This window comes from Cryptomeria japonica, chromosome 3 (genome assembly GCF_030272615.1).
Source record: "Cryptomeria japonica chromosome 3, Sugi_1.0, whole genome shotgun sequence".
NCBI classification, from domain to species: domain Eukaryota; kingdom Viridiplantae; phylum Streptophyta; class Pinopsida; order Cupressales; family Cupressaceae; genus Cryptomeria; species Cryptomeria japonica.
Genome location: NC_081407.1, coordinates 509,445,688 through 509,466,055, shown reverse-complemented (window position 1 = coordinate 509,466,055; position 20,368 = coordinate 509,445,688). Strand labels below are relative to the sequence as shown.

Below are 20,368 nucleotides of genomic sequence, written 5' to 3'. Positions count from 1 at the left end.
GAGAGAGAGAGAGAGAGAGAGAGAAGGGAGTAGGAAGAGGGATAGAATTGGATAAGGAGAGGGGGATGGAGAGAGAGTTAGAGACAGAGAGAGAAGGGGATAGGAAGAGAGGGAGAGATAGGGAAAGAAAGAGAGAGAGAGAGAGAGAGAGAGAGAGAGAGAGAGAGAGAGAGAGAGAGAGAGAGAGAGAGAGGATGGTGAGAATAGGATCAAGAGAGGGAGAGGAAGAGAGAAAGAGAGTAGGGAGTAGGATGAGAGGGAGAGAATAGGATAAGGGGAGAGAGAGAGAGAGAGAGAGAGAGAGGAGAGAGAGAGAGAGAGAGAGAGAGAGAGAGAGAGAGAGAAATATTAGGATAAGGGGAGGGGGAGGGAGGGACATTGGGAAAAGGAGAGGGTGAGAGGGAGAGAGATAGGGATAGGAAGAGAGAGAGAGAGAGAGAGAGAGAGAGAGTAGGGGGAGAGGGTGTAAGAGAGATAATAGGAGATAGGAAGAGAGGGAGAGAATAAGATACAGAGAGGGGGAGGGAGAGAGAGGGGGAGAGAGAGGAGATTAGGAGAGAGTGAGAGGGAGGGAAGAGATGGGGAGAATAGGAGAGAGAGAGAGAGAGTAGGGGATAGGATGAGAGGGAGAGAATAGGAGAGAGAGAGAGAGAGAGAGAGAGAGAGAGATTAATTAGGATAAGGAGAGGGGGAGGGAGAGACATTGCGAAAAGGAGAGGGTGAGAGGGAGAGAGACAGGGATAGGGAGAGAGAGAGAGAGAGAGAGAGAGAGAGAGAGGAGAGAGAGAGAGAGAGAGAGAGAGAGAGAGAGAGAGAGGGTAAAAGAGAGAATAGGATAAGGAGAGGGGGAGGGAGAGAGAGGGGGAGAGAGAGGGGGAGATTGGGAGAGATTGGGAGAGAGAGAGAGAGAGAGAGAGAGAGAGAGAGAGAGAGAGAGAGAGAGGGAGACAGAGGAGGAGAAGGATGAGAGGGTGAGAGACAAGAGGTAGAGAGAGAATGAGAAGGAGAAAAGGGTGAGAGACTTGACAGAGAGAGAAGTGTGAGGGGGAGAGAGATGAGATAGAACTCAAGGAGGATAATTAGGGCTTAGAATAGACAAATACAGTGATGTGGAAGGAAGATGAGAGAGAGAGGAAAATAAGAGAGACATGCATGTATACAAACATATATACATATACATATATCTATATATATATATATATAACTATAGATATGCATATATACATACATAAACACATATTATATATGTATGTATGTACATATGTGTAGTAAATGCTAAGTTTACAAGCATACATTATTATGTCTTCCTAAACCGTACGGGTTTTGACAAAATCATGGTTTTAGTTCTACATAACGGGTTATGTAGAACTATGAATAGTACTTTTTGGTTTTCAAAACCCGTGCGGGTTATGAAGAATTATGAATAGTACTTTTTGTTTTTCAAAACCCGTGCGGGTTATGAAGAATTGTGAATAGTACTTTTTGTTTTTCAAAACCTGTATGGGTTTTGACTTGGTAAGAGGGTTGGAAAATGACCCTAAGGCTTGCAAGCCCATTTTTCCCCCATTTTTGTCCCTTTACACGTTTTTTCATCTTCCAACATGATTTCTCGACTTTTTCATCATCAGGTTTACAAATGATTAAGTGGGTATCTCTAAAATTACCACCATAATCTCACACATCTTCTCAGTTTTTTGACCATGTATATTTTTCTATTTTTGGACAACATTAGTATAGTAAACTTTAATTTTCTTTACCAATGCCTTGACAGTCCTCACAGACATATGTCTACCATTTTTTTAATAACTTTTTATATACTTGACCAAATTCAAAATAAATTACATATTATTGTTCTACACTAGATTCTATACATTTAAAAAAAAAAAGTTTTCATTTTCGATTATTTTGATGCAAGTTATGCCCAGCGCACGAACAGGTACCAAATTTTCAAGATGCGGTCACTTCAAAAAATCATTAAAAGAAAATACTCAACAAAAAATTACACAAAAATACACAAATTCTAGATCTCACTCTTACCTATCATCCTACCAAAGGGTTTTGCAAAATAGTAAATCTAACTATATATTTTGTGCAGCGTACGAAAACAACTATGTTATATTTTTCTAAAAAAATCAGGAACAATTTTTTGTGCGTGAAAGGTTTGACCCTCTTAATCTTATCCAATTTTAAAAAAAATTAGTAGTTTAGAAACTAGATACAGAGCACTACAATTCTTATTATTTTCTCAACTCCTAGTTTTTAGTGCATGACCTTCAAATATCTCTTTGAAGTTCAGGTTTACCCATTTTCAGAAAAAAAAAAGTGGTCACTTATACCCCCCTTTTTGTTCACCATCTTGGTGCACTTACCCTATAATATTATATTAATCATTGTCATAATAGCCAATGATTAATATAATATTATCTAATATTATATTAATGATTAATATAATTTATCTATAAATAGACATATTATCATTGACACATTATATATGTATGTATGTACATATGTGTAGTAAATGCTAAGTTTACAAGCATACATTATTATGTCTTCATAACCCGTACGGGTTTTGACAAAATAATGGTTTTAGTTCTACATAACCCGTACGGGTTATGTAGAACTATGAATAGTACTTTTTGGTTTTCAAAACCTGTGCGGGTTATGAAGAACTATGAATAGTATTTTTTGTTTTTCAAAACCCGTGCGAGTTATGAAGAATTACAAATAGTAATTTTTATTTTTCAAAACCCGTATGGGTTTTGGATTGGTAAGAGGGTTGGAAAACGACCCTAAGGCTTGCAAGTCCATTTTCCCCCCATTTTTGTCCCTTTACATGTTTATTCATCTTCCAACACGATTTCTCGACTTTGTAATCATCAGGTTTACAAATGATCAAGTGGGTATCTCTAAAATTACCACCATAATCTCACACATCTTCTCAGTTTTCTGACCATATATTTTTTTCTATTTTTGGACAACATTAACATAGTAAACTTTAATTTTCTTTACCAATGCCTTGACAGTCCTCACAGACATATGTCTACCATTTTTTTAATAACTTTTAATATACTTGACCAAATTCAAAATAAATTACATATTATTGTTCTACACTAGATTCTATACATTTAAAAAAAAAAGTTTTCATTTTCGATTATTTTGATGCAAGTTATGCCCAGCGCACGAACAGGTACCAAATTTTCAAGATGTGGTCACTTCAAAAAATCATTAAAAACAAAATACTCAATAAAAAATTACAAAAAAATATACAACTTCTAGATCTCACACTTACCTATCATCCCACCAAAGGGTTTTGCAAAATAGTAAATCTAACTATATATTTTGTGCAGCGCACGAAAACAACTATGTTATATTTTTCTAAAATAATCAAGAACAATTTTTTGTGCGTGAAAGGTTTGGCCCTCTTAATCTTATCCAATTTTTTAAAAAATTAGTAGTTTAGAAACTAGATTCAGAGCACTACAATTCTTATTCTTTTCTCAACTCCTAGTTTTTAGTGCATGACCTTCAAATATCTCTTTGAAGTTCAGGTTTTCCCATTTTCAAAAAAAAAAAGTGGTCACTTATACCCCCCTTTTTGTTCACCATCTTGGTGCACTTACCCTAATATTATATTAATCATTGTCATAATAGCCAATGATTAATATAATATTATCTAATAATATGTTAATGATTAATATAATTTATCTATAAATAGACATATTATCATTGACACATATTATATATGTATGTATGTACATATGTGTAGTAAATGCTAAGTTTACAAGCATACATTATTATGTCTTCATAACCCGTACGGGTTATGTAGAACTATGAATAGTACTTTTGGGTTTTCAAAACCCGTGCGGGTTATGAAGAACTATGAATAGTACTTTTTGTTTTTCAAAACCCGTGCGGGTTATGAAGAATTGTGAATAGTACTTTTTGTTTTTCAAAACTCGTATAGGTTTCGGCTTGGTAAGAGGGTTGGAAAACGACCCTAAGGCTTGCAAGCCAATGATTAATATAATATTATCATTGATCTTGTTTTCTTTTATCTTCCTTGAATTGTTATATGCATGAAGAGAAGCTACTACTTTCTGTTTTAATATGAACATAACTAAATACACTAGGGAATATTTTAAATACCAAAACATAGATTTCGTTTATGTTTCATATATATTCATAAAATATTAAATGATAATATTGTCACCATAGCCTAAGTATAAAATATAAATTATATACTTAGGCTATGGTAGGAATATATAGGATTTTAGCCAAAAATATTATATTCATAGGGATATATATCCCCTATTGTAGGAATATATAGGATTTTAGCCAATGATTAATATAATATTATCTATGGTGACAATGTTCTGACAATAGATAAATTATATTAATCAAAAGTATATAAATTATATTTTACTGATTCATGTTGCTAATTAGGTATAATGAATCAAAAGGTAAATAGAATTTTGATATTTATATTTATATTTTACTAATTCACGTTGGAAGAGTTATCATAGCATTGAAGATATGTCCACATATAATTAGGCTATGGTGACAATGTTCTGACAATATATTTTGTGGCAATGTTTTGACAATGTTGTGACGTTGCCAGAGTCATCATTGCAGTGAAAATATGTCAACATATAATTAGGCTATGGTGACAATGATTAAAATAGTTAGATGAATATAGCCTATAAATTATACTTATCAAATGACTATTATTGTTAGGTATGATGCATCAAAAGGTAAAAAGACTTTTGATATTTATATTTATATTTTACTGGTTCACGTTGCTAGAGTTATCATAGCAATGAAAATATGTCCACATATAATTAGGGTACGGTGACAATGTTCTAACAATGTATTTTGTGGCAATATTTTTAGGTATAATGCATCAAAAGGTAAAAATAGTCCTTAAATTATAATCTGTTTGTGAGAGAAAGATATTCTATTTAGTATGGTTTTAGGCATATAATTTACATGCAAATCAAGTAAGATCACATTTGCATTATTACTTATTCATCATCGGTCCAACTTACTTGATATAAGTTTTTTATATACACCAACTACATCTTTTAATTTCAACATGTTGCTCATCATTACCCTATTAAAATTCATGGGTTAGACGAAAGTGACATCACAAATTCTTTAATCACAAGTTACTCCAACAATTATAGCACCTCCATTTAAATAGTATATTTTCATGCAATTATAACCTAACATCACTGAAATATTTTGCATAGCCACAACATAATGTCTACAAAATATAATGTTTTTGGTAACTAATTTTAGAAACTAAATGTTTCAATATATTGCAACTTGCAAAACTCTAAAATCATACTACTACAAATAAGTTGATATTTCCATTCATGCACTTATTTCATCTCATATAGTTATAGGTCAATATGCTTTCAAAACATGCAATGCACTCAACTTTTTGTACAAATTAGCAATTTGAAGAGCAACATAAGATTTTAAGCCTCACATCCTAGATGCGAACATTATATATATATATATATTATTTTAAGCATATAAAATATTAAATCCTCATAAAAAAATTTCAATTATGTATTATTTCCAAGCAATACCATTGAAATAATATATGCAAACACAAAACGACTTTGAAGAAGATAAATAATTGACTACATTTCAAACAATATAATAAAAAAAATCAAATTCAATAAAATAATATATTAATTATAATTTTTAAATATTATTATGGACTTAATGAATTGTGATGTGTTCATGATTCAAGAAACTAAGTTAAATCTCTCTTCGGCTGATAGGTTATTCTCTTCCTGGAAAGCATGGAATTTTTGTGCTTCTCCCTCTTCAGGTGCTTCTGGGGGTCTTGCGTTTCTTTGGAAAGATTCTAGTGTTCATTTCGCATTAATTGCTTCTTCATCCAATTGGATGCTTGGTCTGGTCAAAAGTAGGATATCTAACTTAAAATTTTGGCTCTTTAATGTTTATGGGCCGTCTGGGGTCTTAGAAAAAAGAAATCTTTGGGAATTTTTGGTTTCCCTTGCTGCCCCGCTGCACAATGTTTTTCTAATTTTTGGGGGGAATTTTAATGCAATTACTAGTTTGAATGAAAAAGCTGGGGGAATCATCCCTAACAAGCATTCTATGTCAGATTTTTGCTTCTTCATTCAGTCTTTAAATTTGGTTGATTGTAAACCGTTTAATGAGACATTTACATGGATCAACATGCATAGGGACTTTTGCCAAATTGCTAAGAGATTGGATTGTTTTCTGGTTTTAGAAAACTGGTTCAGTTCGGGACATGACTTTGTTTCCTTAGTTCTCCCCTTTACTGGCTCTGATCATCTTCCTATTCAGTTTACTATTTTTGAGGATAGGGCTCCTCAGAAGTTACCTTTTAAGTTTGAGCCAATGTGGTTTCAGGATCAATCTTTCCTACCTTCATTAAAGCAATGGTGGTGTTCTGCTCCATTCTTTCCTAGATCCCAGATGTTTTAGCTTGTTAAGAAGATGGGTTTCTTAAAACATAAGATTAAGGTGTGGAATGTATCGCATTTCAAGAACATTTTCGAGGAAAAGGCTACGATTCAGGAAGAAATTGAACAAATTAATAAGACCATTATGGCTTTAGGAATCTCCTCTCTTTTGTATGATAGGTTGAAGTTGTTGAACTTTCAACTTTCTGAGACTTTGGCTAGGGAAGAATCTTATTGGAGGCAAAAGTCTAGAGATCTTTGGCTTTTCGATGGGGATAGAAATACTAAGTTTTTCCATTCCTCGACCAAGCTCAAGAGGCAGCGTAATCGAATTTCCTGCATTATTGACTCTAATGGAAACAATTTGGTAGATGAGGAAGAGATTGCTTCCGAAGCTGTTAGGTTCTTTAAGTCACTTCTTACAACGGATCCAGTTGCGTTAGATAATGAGATTGTGCAATCGATCCCCTCTTTGGTTTCTCAAGAAGATAATAAGAAGCTTATGACTCCCTTTACTCTAGTTGAACTGAAAGAGATAGTCTTCTCCATGCATTTGGAGAAGGCCTCGGGTCCGGATGGGTTTACGACACTATTCTTTCAAAAGTGTTGGGAGTTTATAGGGAATGACGTATTGCTAGCCTTGGAGGAATCTAGAAGAAATAGGTCTATTCTTAGAGAGCTTAATACTACTCTTATTGCTATCATTTCGAAGGTGGATAATCCTACTTCGTTCTTGGATTTTCGTCCGATTGCCTTGTGTACTACTTTATATAAAATCTTTACTAAGGCAATTTCGGTTAGGCTATCTAGGCTCCTCCCTCGGATTGTCTCCCTAGAAAAGGGAGGATTTGTTCCTGGTCGGGAAACATCTGAAGGTGTGATTGTAGCTCACGAAGTTCTACACTCCATTTCTCAACAAAGGGTTTCGGCTATGATACTTAAGCTAGACATGTTGAAGGCTTATGATCAGGTCAATTGGCAGGCTCTTAGGGTTGTTTTATATCATCTGGGCTTTTCGTGCTGCTGGGTTAAGTGGGTGTTTTCTTGTATATCTTCTGCTCGCTTTTCAGTTTTGGTTAATGGTTCCCTATCAGGGTTTTTTGCTTCCTCTCGGGGACTTAGGCAAGGGGATCCTTTGTCTCCTTTTCTATTTATCCTTTTGGCAGACACATTAAGTAGGGCCATCTCTAGTGCTACAACTTCTGGTTTATGGTCAGGTATTAGAATAGATGGCCTCCCTTCTCCGCAATCTCATTGCTTGTTTGCGGATGATACGCTTCTGTTCGAGGCAACCTCTCTAAGGGAGGCTCGTGTTATTAAGAAAATTATCTATGATTATACAACTTTTTCTAGACAAAGTGTTAATAATCATAAATCCAAAATATTTTTTGTGAATGTCTCCCCTCTAGGTAAAAATAGGCTTGTCCGCTTTTGGATTTTTCAAGTTGGGACCCTTCAATGTGTATACCTAGGCATTCCTTTTTTTCTAAGGTCAGATAAGGCTTCCTTTTGGAACAAAATTGTTCATTCAATATCCTCCCAAATCTCTTCCTGGAATCATAAGTGGCTGACGATGGCTGGTAAAATTATTTTAATTAAGTCAGTTTTGAATTCCATCCCCACATATTTGATGTCCGTTTTGCACGCTCCCCCCCAAGTTATTAAGAACATTAGGGTCTCCCTTAGGACCTTTCTTTGGAATGATAACTTGGGTGATAAGCTGAGGATTCCTCTCTTGGCTTGGGACAAAATTTGTCGTCCCAAAGAGCTGGGGGGTGCGGGCATTTGTAATTTAGTTGCTCAGAATAAGGCTTTGGGGGCAAAATTGGTTTGGAAGTTATATGCTGACCCTCATAGTAAATGGGCTGCCATCATGTTTGCTAAGTATTTAAGGGGTGCTTCCAGAGAAAGGATTTTTACTGCTTCATCTCTTCCAAAAGGTTCGGCTTTTTGGAATTTTTTGGTTTCATGTAGGATGGTTATTTTACCACATCTATCCTGGGTTGTCAATAATGGGAAGAAAGTCCGGTTTTGGGATGAAGTCTGGAGTGGGCATTCTGCCCTTTCAGCTATCCGAGATTGGTCCCCTTTGTCTGGTATTCTATTAGAATTTTGGGGGCCTTTTGTTGCCGATTATTTTGACATTGTCTCCTCTGGTCCTTGTGTGATTGCGAAAGGGAAGATTATCCCTCCCTTGTCGGTTGAGATTAATCTTATTCTGGCTTTTGTGGAAGAACTTCACAAAAGACCCCTTGTTTTCCAAAATAAAGAGGACTCCTTGGTTTGGATTAAGAGTGATGCTGGTTCTTATTCAGTTAAAGAAGGTTATAATTCTTTAGTTCAGACTTCTCCATCCCCTTGCTAGCCTACTAAGCTTTTTTGGCACCCGACTTGTCTTCCTAAAGCAGGGTTGTTTGCTTGGTTGGCAGTCCAAGATAAGGTTCTCACCGGAATGCGCTTGGACAGACTTAGGATTACGACTGTATTTCCTTGTGTTTTTTGTGGTCATTGTATGAATTCCATGGATCATCTTTTCTTGTTTTGTCCATTTGCTTTTGAGTGCTGGTATTGGTTATTTGGCATGCTTGGCCTGTCTTCTGCGATAGGTCTCAATCTTCTTTCGCATTTCATGGCCTGGCCCTTGTTGTTTTCCTCATCATTCTATTCATCCCTTTGGGTTGTAGCCCCATCACTGGTAATTTGGAATATTTGGCTTGAAAGAAATTCTAGAATTTTTAATCATAAAAATGCCACTTTCTCTGAAGTAATTGGTAAAATTCAAACCTCCATCAGTGAGGTGGTTCTTTCATTCATTCATAAAAACTTAGATCATCTCAGTTCTTTCTCTCATTGGGATAATTAGGTTACTTGGAAATGGTTCGCACTTTGTCTGATGCCTTCCCATGGGGCTGTATAAGGAGGTCTATCTTCTTTGGTTAAATGAAAATTGGCTAGATGGACTCCCCCTCGATTCCCTTCATTCAAACTTCAGTTTGATGGAGCCTCAAAGGGGAATCCGGGAAAGTCTGGTATTAGAGTAGTTATTTTTGATCATTCTTCAAAAGTCATCAAAGCTGTGGGTAAACAAATTGGACATGGTACCAACAACACGACTGAGTTTCAGGCTTTATCCTTTGGGCTTGATATCGCTCTTTCATTAAACATTAAAGACATTGTTATTGAAGGCGATTCCATGGTCGTGTTTCAAGCGGTTGTAGCCAAGAAATGTCTATCTTGGCATCTTCAATATTTCTTAGATCACATTCTTCAGCAGTTAAAATGCTTTTCCACTTTTTCTATTTCGCATTGTTTTAGGGAGATCAACATCATTGCGGTTTTTTTTAGCAAATAAGGTTGTTGTGGAGCGTGTCGATTTCCTGGAGGTCTCTATCCCTCGGACATTCCTGCATCTTGCATGAAGATGCTTTCTTTATAGGTGGTCCTCCTTCTTGAAATCCTACTTCACTATCTATGCTTCATTAGTATATGTAGTAAAGATGTTGGCCTTCATGACAATTTTGTGCTATTGATATCTTATGTTAGATTTCATTCATGGGGTAGGAAATTGGTTGGGTTTCTTCTACTGGTCTAAGATGCCTAATGCATTTGTACCGTCTCATATCTCCTTGCTTTATGTGATGGTTACTTCCCTATATGGCCATAGGGGGGATGTTGTCCTGCCTTATGGCAACATTCCTGTTGTAGTCATATTTGGTAGTTTCTTCGCACAAAGTCCGAAGGTAGGAGGGGTATCTTTGGTTTGGATGGTGGATTTTTCTTTGGTTTGGAGGGGTATCTTTTGGTTTGGTTTGGTTATCTTGGTTGGCGGGCTGTTTTGAATTTCTTTTGTAAGTTTGGGATCTCTTTGGCTTATGGCAACCATTACATATTAATCAGTACTTGTACGACAGGGGTACTTGCATAATATCTGTTTGATCCTCTGTTTTTGGTAATCATTTTTCGTTGCGACTGGTTGCTGGTTGCCTTCCCATCAGGCTTTCATACCTTAAGCACTTGTTTTTTCCTCTTCGCTTCATTTGGTATCATGATCTATCGGTGATTCAGGTAGTTTGATTGGGGATATTATGCTATTCGTTGGCTTTGTCATTGTGTGATCACCCTCATATTAGCAGGTTTCTTTCATGATGTGATAATTATGACATGGTGATCCCGTTCTCAGTTATATTGATTGTTGGTGGGCACTTATGGCTTTCATTCGATCTTTGTCTTGCTTTTCACTCTAACATCATGTTCTGTTTTCTATGGAGAATTCTTGCCAAATTCGGCGGATCGTGGCTTTTTTTGAGGAATTGGAAAGAACAGTTAATGTGGATCTCTTATTCTTGGTTCTCTCATGGCTCCGAGTTTTGTTTACTTCAGAGCTTTGGATTCTTGTGGTGTTTAGATAGGCTGGATTTTGGGGTGATGGCTCTGATTTTTGGTGGACATTCTTGACTCCATCTTTAGATGCTCCCTGTTAGACTGATTCTTACAACTGCCTTTATATCTAATGCGGATGGCAATGCATTGCAATGTATCTGGGGGGTTTGGTATGCCTATGGGCTTTGTGTAATGGGTAGATAGGGTTATGTTTTCTTCAGCAATACTGAAGGGTTTTCTTACTGGTTCTTTCCCTTCAGTGCTCTTTGAACCAGACACGTGTAAAAATATATATAATCAATATAATTTTAATGGTCTCATCCACTTTTATCAAAAAAATAAATAAAATATTATTAATTATTATAACAAATATAATTATTTCCACTACAAATTAATACAACAAATACTAATCACTATGTAGCACTTGTTTTTTCTTTGTTTTCTATTAAGAAGTAAATTATTGCTTAATTAAAACTATTGCACATGAGTGTTGATTGTCTTAGAATACCACATTTGTTTATAATTGTACCGTATTTGCTCATAATTATACTGCATTCATTCAATCTTTGATGCCTAATTATAATTGTAGAACATTATTTAGGGCTTTTAAGTGTAATGTCGTCTATGTAATTGTCAAGTTGATAGGTCAATTTAAGTCCAAATAAAGTTTGTAAGATAACTTATGCTGTGCACTGATAATGAAATTGAGCTCCCAGTTCTTTATACCCGCAAGAGTGGGCTAAAATGTTTAGCCTTGCAACACTACCTAGGGGAAAGGACCCAGTAGTCGTGCACCCTAACTTCATGCTTCTCAAAATCCTACTTGGAAATTTCGAATCACTCCGATTTTTTTACAGCAACTTACTTGGCAAGTCCCCTGCTTATAACTAAGGTTTCAGGGCCACATCATCAAATATGATGCCACATCAGCATGCTTTTTGCCAAGGTGTCCAAAACAGCCCCCCAAAAAAGTGAGACCAATAGGCGTGCAAAAGAGACCCCAATAGTTGTGCAGCTGATGTGGCATCACCTGATTGGTTACTTTTTACAATATTAGTACGTTTCTTAACAACTATTGGTACATTTCCTAACAACTATTGGTACATTTCCTAACAAAAATTGATATTTTTTGTTTCAAACAATAGGTTTTATTTGTTCAATTTTTGGAACAAAAGGTATCAACAACCCTCACAACAATTGGAACATGCTCAACTACTGGGTCCTTTCCCCTAGTTAAATGAGTTTGATTGAGAAATTCTACGTGCCTTTGGTTTTTATCATGCCCAAGATTAGGGTCAACTAAGGATTGATTACAAGTCTTACAGAGAGAGCATTGGCACTTAGAGACGTTACTTACCCTCGAGGATCCATTTACAAGCATTCGAGTGTTATAACTACCTTATGTACATTATTTGACTCCGAGAGGATCTACCTTGGTATTAAACACTATGAGATCCGACGTTGCATTATGGTAGATAGATACGAGAAATTGACTGTTGTGATCACAACTATTGTAGAAGGTGTATTGGTTCCTAACAGCCGGGTGCACCGCACTTACAGACAAATCCATACCCAAGCATCTCATCTTCCACCACAAATCCGCCTTGTGTGCCGAGGTAAAGGAATAGCCGATTCCAAGTCGTCTAGCACAAAAGACAAACAAAAAAATTAAAATAAAATATAAATAAACTAACTCCCAACCCAAACAGGTCGGCCCTCTTAACGGTTCAGGAAATTTAATAATTATTTCACTTTTTATAAATTTCCAATTTATTTACTTATTCTAAGTATGTTGGAAAATGGAATTCTCTTTGTGCACACCTACGTGTCAAGCGCTGTTTGTAGAAAGTTATTTGTGTGGAGACTTTTGGATCTCCATTCTCAACTTGCTCGTGACATTGCAGCAGCAACAGCTAGTTGAATTTATTGCTGGTAGGCAAGTTTGAATTTGAATTTGAGGAAGACTTTTTGTTTAACAGCCCCAAGATAAAAGGGAAAAATGTTTTCCATTGTCAGAGGGTAAGAGATTGTATGCAGTAGCAAGAAGAATGTTTTTTTGTTCTTTGAGTGTGCAACAGCTGTGTGTTTGTTTATGCAGAGTGATTGCTCCACGCACTTTGTGGCTCCTGATGAACAGTGTTTCTTTAGGTATTTTGTGGTTCTTAATGAGCAGTGATTGCTTCAGCCATTTGTAGCTCCAAGTGAGCAGCGTGTGAGTTTGAGAGAGCTTTGAGAAGCCCCGCAGTTTGTAAGAAAGCTCAGAGAAGCTCCAGATTGTTAAGTGCTTGGGAGCAATTCCAGAATGCTGCAAATTAGTTTGTAATTAGTAGTTGTAATCAGCTTGTTTATTATCTGAGTTTGTAGTTTGTTTTGTAATAGTCATTTTTCAGATTTAATTGAAAGCAAGAAAGAACTTGCATGCCTCCAGCCTGTGTTTTGTCTCTCTGTTTTTTGCTTCCATAATGTATTGCTAGTGATCGGCAAATCTAAGTTGCAATCTCAGAGCTCTGTATTTGAGCATTTTATATTTCTAAGTTGGTATCAGAGCTTAGTCTCTGCCTTTTTGAAAATTTCAGTTTCTTTACAAAGCAAACAAACAATCGTGAGTGTTAGAGAACACCATGTGGTCGACTAGCCCCATTCAAAATGGGATCATGATAGAATATTCTTGCATAACTCATATGATCAAGTCAAGGAACCTGACCTCCACAGTGTTCACTTTATTATTCTTGTAACATTCAGCAATCATCTCAAGGGAACTCCCAAGCCATAAGGAACCATACTACAATAAGGAAATGCCACTTGAGGTTGTTATTCAAATAAGTATCATCACCCACCATCATAGTCACCATTGCAATGATGTATACCACATCAGCAAACATACCGACTGACACCAAATATATGAGGGCTTGAAATCTTGCAGAGGAAAATGACCCAAAGAAACAACACCTTTACACCACTTCCAAATGCTATGTGCCCCCCACTAGCACCTTGTTTGGATTTCAATGATTCATATTCATATCAATGCTTAGATACTTATGCTCTTTTACAATAATTCACCGAGTACTTGAAGTGATTTGAATGCTATTTATAATGAAGGGATACAGACTAGAATTTCAAAGTTTCATCTAAACAATATAGACATAGTGACATGAATTTTATTCCTTTTGAATACATAAGACGAGTTTTCTTTGAGTTAATGAGTGCAAGTGTTGTTTTTTTAATCATAAAATGAATGGAAACCTAATCATATATTTAAATAAATATCATCCTAAAATTAAATACTATCAGTTATTTTGTATTCAATTTTGATCATTTATTAGTTAAAAAATCCATCATAATCTAATTTGCTTAAAATATCTATATATTACAACAAATCATTTACAAACACAACACTAATAAAAGGTATTGATCTCAAAATTACAATATGATTGATTTATAATTAAATTATAATTATAATATTTTTCTTTTGTAAGAATTTCTTATATTTGCTAAAACATAAAAAAAAAAATCCATTTACATGAGAAACATTATCACATGCGTAATATAGAAATGATGCATTAAAATAGTTTTGCTTGAAGAAACAATGCATGGCTAGCTTAAAAAGCAATAACATGACATATTGGACAATGCAAATAAGATGATTGCTTTAATATTAATATTAATAAAGGAAATAAATGGAATTTTCTCACAAGACAGACATGAGACAGCCCCATTTACGATCACTGACACTGAGAAACCTTTAATTACTAAATCCACCACGTAGTTATTTAATATGCCCTTTCGATTAGATAAGAAGTCAACCAATTAATTGACTTCTGGTAATAAACATAGGCCAAAATAATTGTGAACAGAGGCAGTGCAAGTATACCTTTGATTTGCAGAATGTCTGCCTAGGTGTTGGCACCCAGATTTTGAAACTGCGGTACTTACTTACTATCTAAAATTACTATCATAAACATATAGATGGTGAGATGCAACTGTACAAACAGGAGGCAAATAATTTCAAACAAGAACAAAGACATAGGTCATTTTATAGTGGGTGCCTGGCTGAATAGAGGAAATTTCCTCACGTTTCAATGCTGGCAGGGCTTTGCATTATTTGCATTATATGAGATGGTGTAATGAAGTCTTGCAAAAATTGAAAGAAAAATTGAGGACATCTGTTGAAAGAGAGTCATTTCTTTTGCAAACAATGTCTAAAGGCTAAGCTTGAAATGCCACATATCTGAACAATGATGCTAAGGCATGGATTCAGTAACAGAGAAAAAAATTAAGGAATACAATTGCAAAGACAATTCGTTGAGGTACCAAGCTTTATATGCTGGGAAATGAATTGCTTATGAAATATGACCATTTCACTGCAAAGAAAATACATAAGTTTAAAGTTCTGGGGTCAAAAACATCATGATAAAGGAACAAAACTAAACACATACTTAATCGTATTAGGATTAGGTTGATGACATCTATAATTATGTATTGCCATAAAGTCGTTTATACAGTTAATGATAGTCACCATCATTCTGTTCATTAGTTATCAAACTTGTAGGTAATGTTTTATAGCTAAAAAGCCATTACATGTTGACAATTAGCATACGAGCTCCATTGAAAATGAGCCATACAGGAATTAGTCCAGTATATAAGCATAGGATAGTCCCTTGATTCCATATTTATCAACAAAAATTCAGTCATGAATCAGCATCAGCAGCTTTGGCATACAGCCAATTCCTTGCACCTTTCTGTAACAGCTTCAGCAAAAACAGAGTGTCTCAGTTATTTTGGCCATAGGTTATGCGTCTCAGCTCACAAGCGGACTCCTCATTGCTGACATGTAGCACCTGCCTAAGATCTGCGAGGAGAACTTCAGTTTTCCAACTATGAGCTCCTTGATGGTACAATGCCTTGAGTAATGAATGATAAGCAATGAGCTCTAACTGCTTCAAAGTTGCTTTTGCACCCGTTTCACAAGTACTACCAGGATAACCGTTAGTTTTCCCAATGTCTGTAAGATAAGGAAAATTCATTGCAATGTTATTCTCGGGTGTAAAAAGAGAATCCAAAGATCTATGTGCCTCTCCTGTCACACCCCTACCATGCAATATGTTCTGAACTTCTTCGTGCTTTGCTTCTGAAAATGGAACTTCAGTTTCTTTAGAAATATTTGCATGTTGGGCAGAGAAATCATATTTTCCCCCCTCTTTGTCTGGAGGAACGCTCTTTGGACTTTCCACGTCCCTTCCAGCTGTATTCATCATTGTCCCTCGGTCAGGTAAAGCATCGTCCAGTTTGTCTTTTGTTGTCTTCCTTCTCTTTCTTGATTTTTCAGTTAGCTGACTCTCTGTATTTTTCAAGGAAGCAGATAGATCATCAGCCTTACCATTTGCTGAGAGTCCACAAAAAATGGCCTCTCTTTTGAATTTATTGGGTCTAGTATTTCGTTTATCTGGTTTTGGAGAACTGCTAACTGTGTTCTTGGATGGCTGGGGCACAGAATATGAATTTAGTCAGATTTTGGGTTTGAGTTTCATCAAATATGACTATCCTTTATCATGCAAATAAAAAAAACATAAAGAGAGAGAATGTAAACGAAAAATAGTTGTGATTCTCCTTTCCCTACACATAATCTAATTGCAGTTATCTCTTGGTAGCTTATCATTGGAAGTTAAAAAAAGCTGATTTAAATGAGGAAATCGATACCATAACACAAACTTGTGAAGCAAGAAAATTTGGGTAAAACAGAATTTCCTAATTGGGTGTTCAAAAGAACCATTCCTATAGTTGAGGAACCTTTAGTATCCTTGAACATTCATAGGTAACATGCAAAAACTTGTTTGATATGCCTATTAAGAGTGATTCTGTAACATGATTTTAATATTCATTTCTGTTGAGTCCTGTCTAAAAATCATTAATCGTATTGATAGACCATAACAATTTGCAAAGAACAAAACAGCAAAAACTATGTAAGCATCAACGTCCAATCCAAATTTAAAATCTGTTAAACCTTAAAAATAAAAGATTTTGTGTACTTTATGTTATACAATACATCTTAAGGGTGAAGCCACTTGCCATCAATATAATCCAGATGAAGACGTAGCTGAGAAACATTGTACTCCAATTTCTCCCCAGAATGACTAAAGTGAACAATATACTTATTATCAGCTAATCAGCTAGAACAATTTCAATAATTCCTGTCCACTACCTATCTTTGCCATGCGCATCAACTATTTCATGAGGTACAAAACGCTGCCTATTCAAACTAGGGGGTACAGGCCTTATCTGATCAGCCTCAACCTCCTCACTCAATTTTGATTTCTCGTCATCAGTTACTAAATCTTTAAACTTAATAAGGTATGCTAAACCATTCTTCCTAATTACAGAAGCAGGGTACAAAGCCCCCTTAAAACCGATTTAAACTCAATAAGGTATGCTAAACCATTCTTCCTAATTACGGTTGCAGGGTACCAGGCACCCTTAAAACATCCTCCACTGCAAACTTCCACTGGTTCACCCCTTTTCAGACCCATTGCACCTTCATCACTCTTCCAAAAGACCAAATAAAAATCCTTTATGACTAAAATAGGATGATCCTCAAAGTAGGAACGGACCTCAAGCCAACAGACACCCACCCAACTGAGGAAATTGATTGAAGGTTTAAATAAGAGGATGGCTAGCTTCTAAAATATTACAAAGAAGCCTAACAAGAGACGTTCATGACATAATGGCATGCAGTGTTTCCTTTCTTGTAATGTTGTTCATGATGAGGCTTCTCAGATACATCATTGCACAGGCAATGTAATGGAATATATGTAAACTAATGAATATATGATATTAGGAATCTCAATAAATCTCATTTAAATTTTAAGCTAATGCAGTTCATCAAAGGTACTCGTAATCAAATTCCTTTCTTCAGGTCAATCAACTCAGTTAAAACAGAGTTCCAAACAAAGCTCTTTGCTAGGCCATCAATGCACCTAGGTTACTCAAGTAGTTGCATTCCACTGTTAAATTTCACAAGTATTTTGTTTGCACTCAGATTCTGCCAGAAACCCACACAAGACAGACTCGAATAAAATGAATTGATTGTGAAAAAGCTAACCTCGTAATGACTAATGTGAATCCCACACTGAATTCTCTTTAGTTAAGACACAGTTCAAAGGCATAGTTCAAAACTTTAAAACGGGTGCTTAAAAAATATACCAAACCAGTAGGAAGAACAACCTACATACCATACACGCTTGAACATGGCAATGAAAAACCAAATATATAGGCCAAAAGATGATTCTGTGCAATGGAAACTTATCGGTTAAGATGAAACACGTCACTCTAGTCCCAATAGATGGTAAAAATATGGTCCATTGTGATGGAAGCTTGGAAGATAAAACAAAACAGCAAAAACTATGAAAGCAACAAAGTCCAATTCAAATTCAAAGTCTGTTAAAGTTAAAAGAGAGAGTGTACTTTTATGTTATAGAATAATACCTCTGAAGGCTGAAGCCACTTGCCATCAACCCAATCCAGATGAAGACGTAGCTGAGATACACTGTACTCCAATTTCTCCCCAGAATGACTGAAGTGAACAATATACTTATTATCAGCTAAAACATTTTCTATGGTTCCTGTCCACCACCCATCTTTGTCATAGGCATCAACTATTTCGTGAGCTACGAAATGCTGCCTATTCAAACTAGGGGGTACAGGCCTTATCTGATCAGCCTCAACCTTCTCCCTCAATTGTGATTCCTCGTCATCAGTTACTAAATCTTTAAACTCAATTAGGTATCCTAAACCACTCTTCCTAATTACGGTTGCAGGGTACCAGGCCCCCTTAAAACCTTCTTCATCACTGCAAACTTCCACTGGTTCACCCCTTCTCAGACCCATTGCACCTTTATCCCTCTTCTTAAAAACCAGATAGAAACCCTTTATAACAAAAATAGGATGATACTCAAAGGAGAAACGGACCTCAAGCCAACAGACACCCACCCAACTGAGGAAATTGATTGAAGGTTAAAATGAGAGGGTGGCTAGCTTCTAAAATATGACAGAAAAGTCTAAAAGGAGATGTTCTTGACATCATGGCATGCAGTGTTTCCTTGCTTGCAAATTTCATGATTAGGTCTCTCAGGTACGTCATTGTACAGGCAATGTAATGGAGTCCATATAAACTAATGAATATATGATATTAGGAATCTCAGTAATTCCCATTTAAGCTAATGCACTTCATCAAAGGCACTTCTTGCAATCATAGCATGCCCATCCGATAAATGCATTATATTGGATGCGGCGTGAATTTTTCTCACAAGATATGATGTTTTCATCTGTTAATATATACATGAAAAGAAATTGCAGTCACATCAAAAGGATTGATAATGGAGGTTGCAAAATTTCATTAGCCATAGGCCCCTAGAATTTTTTCAATTCTGGCCAAAAACGCCCTTACAAACAAGAGGCCAAGAAAATATTATGTAAGAATTAAAATATTATCAAACTGGTGTGGGCTAACTTGGACAATCATTCGTATCTTTTAATAACGATGGGTTTGTTATCTTTCCCTGGTGATGTGTCTTGAGACCAGCGTCTCTGTTTCATATTAAACACAGAATCCGATTTTTCTTCTTCTTGAATTTACTAATTAGTTATGAGTAGCTCATCCATCTCTTAAGATGTAATGATTGAACATATCAGTCACATCACTTGGTTTTATTGGCTATTACAATGTAGGGTGCATGCAAGTTCAGAGCAATGAATGCAGATTGAGCTTATGTGATTAAATATTTTGCATATGCAACAAGGATGTAAATCATCAAGTTCCTGTCAATAGTGTTAATAGAAGAGGTGAGAAAGATGTCAAAAAAGGGATAGTAAGAGTGATACGGAGAGAGAGAGCTATATTAGTTAAAATAATTTGAAATATATTTGTTAATTGTAGATGACATTCTAGACATTTGCATAAAAAGAGCTCTCAAATCACGGGTGGATAAGATGGGAGGAAGTAAGGTCACTCTGTGAGCTACAAACCATAGAAATATATCTATATGAAATGAAAGAAGAAATTCAACTAAAAGCCAAAAACATTATGCATCACTCACTAGGCAGATACCATTTTTCTTCACCTAAATAAATGCTGGGAGCTAAACTAGGAACCTGGGGTATGGAAAGACAGATTAGGTAGATTTTGGATGACTCCAAATGAACCAAAAAAATAGTTCTTTGGCTGGAGACTGCTGTTGAATAAACTCCCTCTTAAGGATAAGGAAGGCAACTACCTAAACTGCAAAATTTGTAGAACTCCTGAGACTGTGAAACATATCTTTTTTGACTGTCATTTTGCAAAGGAGATCTGGAACTTGTTCAGTCTAAATCTGGATGCTAATTGTGTTGAAATCATTAATGTTGTTTTAGGTTACATTAAGGGCTTTAGGAAAACTGCAAATATCTTCTGGTCTTGTTTATCTTTAGAAGTTCTTTGGCTCATTTGGAAATACCATAATGATGATGTCTTTAATAACAACACCAGACAC

General features: G+C 35.8%; 1 protein-coding gene across 1 annotated transcript; it reads right to left on the bottom strand.

Annotated features, from left to right (window-relative positions):
* Positions 1-15,258: 15,258 nt before the first annotated feature.
* LOC131045896 (uncharacterized) lies at positions 15,259-19,367 on the bottom strand. Its single transcript, XM_057979561.2, has 2 exons — positions 18,327-19,367; positions 15,259-16,327 (listed from the first exon to the last, which is right to left on the bottom strand). The coding sequence occupies exons 1-2, from the start codon at positions 18,726-18,728 to the stop codon at positions 15,617-15,619; spliced, it is 1,113 nt and encodes a 370-aa protein (XP_057835544.1). The 5' UTR covers positions 18,729-19,367; the 3' UTR covers positions 15,259-15,616.
* Positions 19,368-20,368: the final 1,001 nt, after the last annotated feature.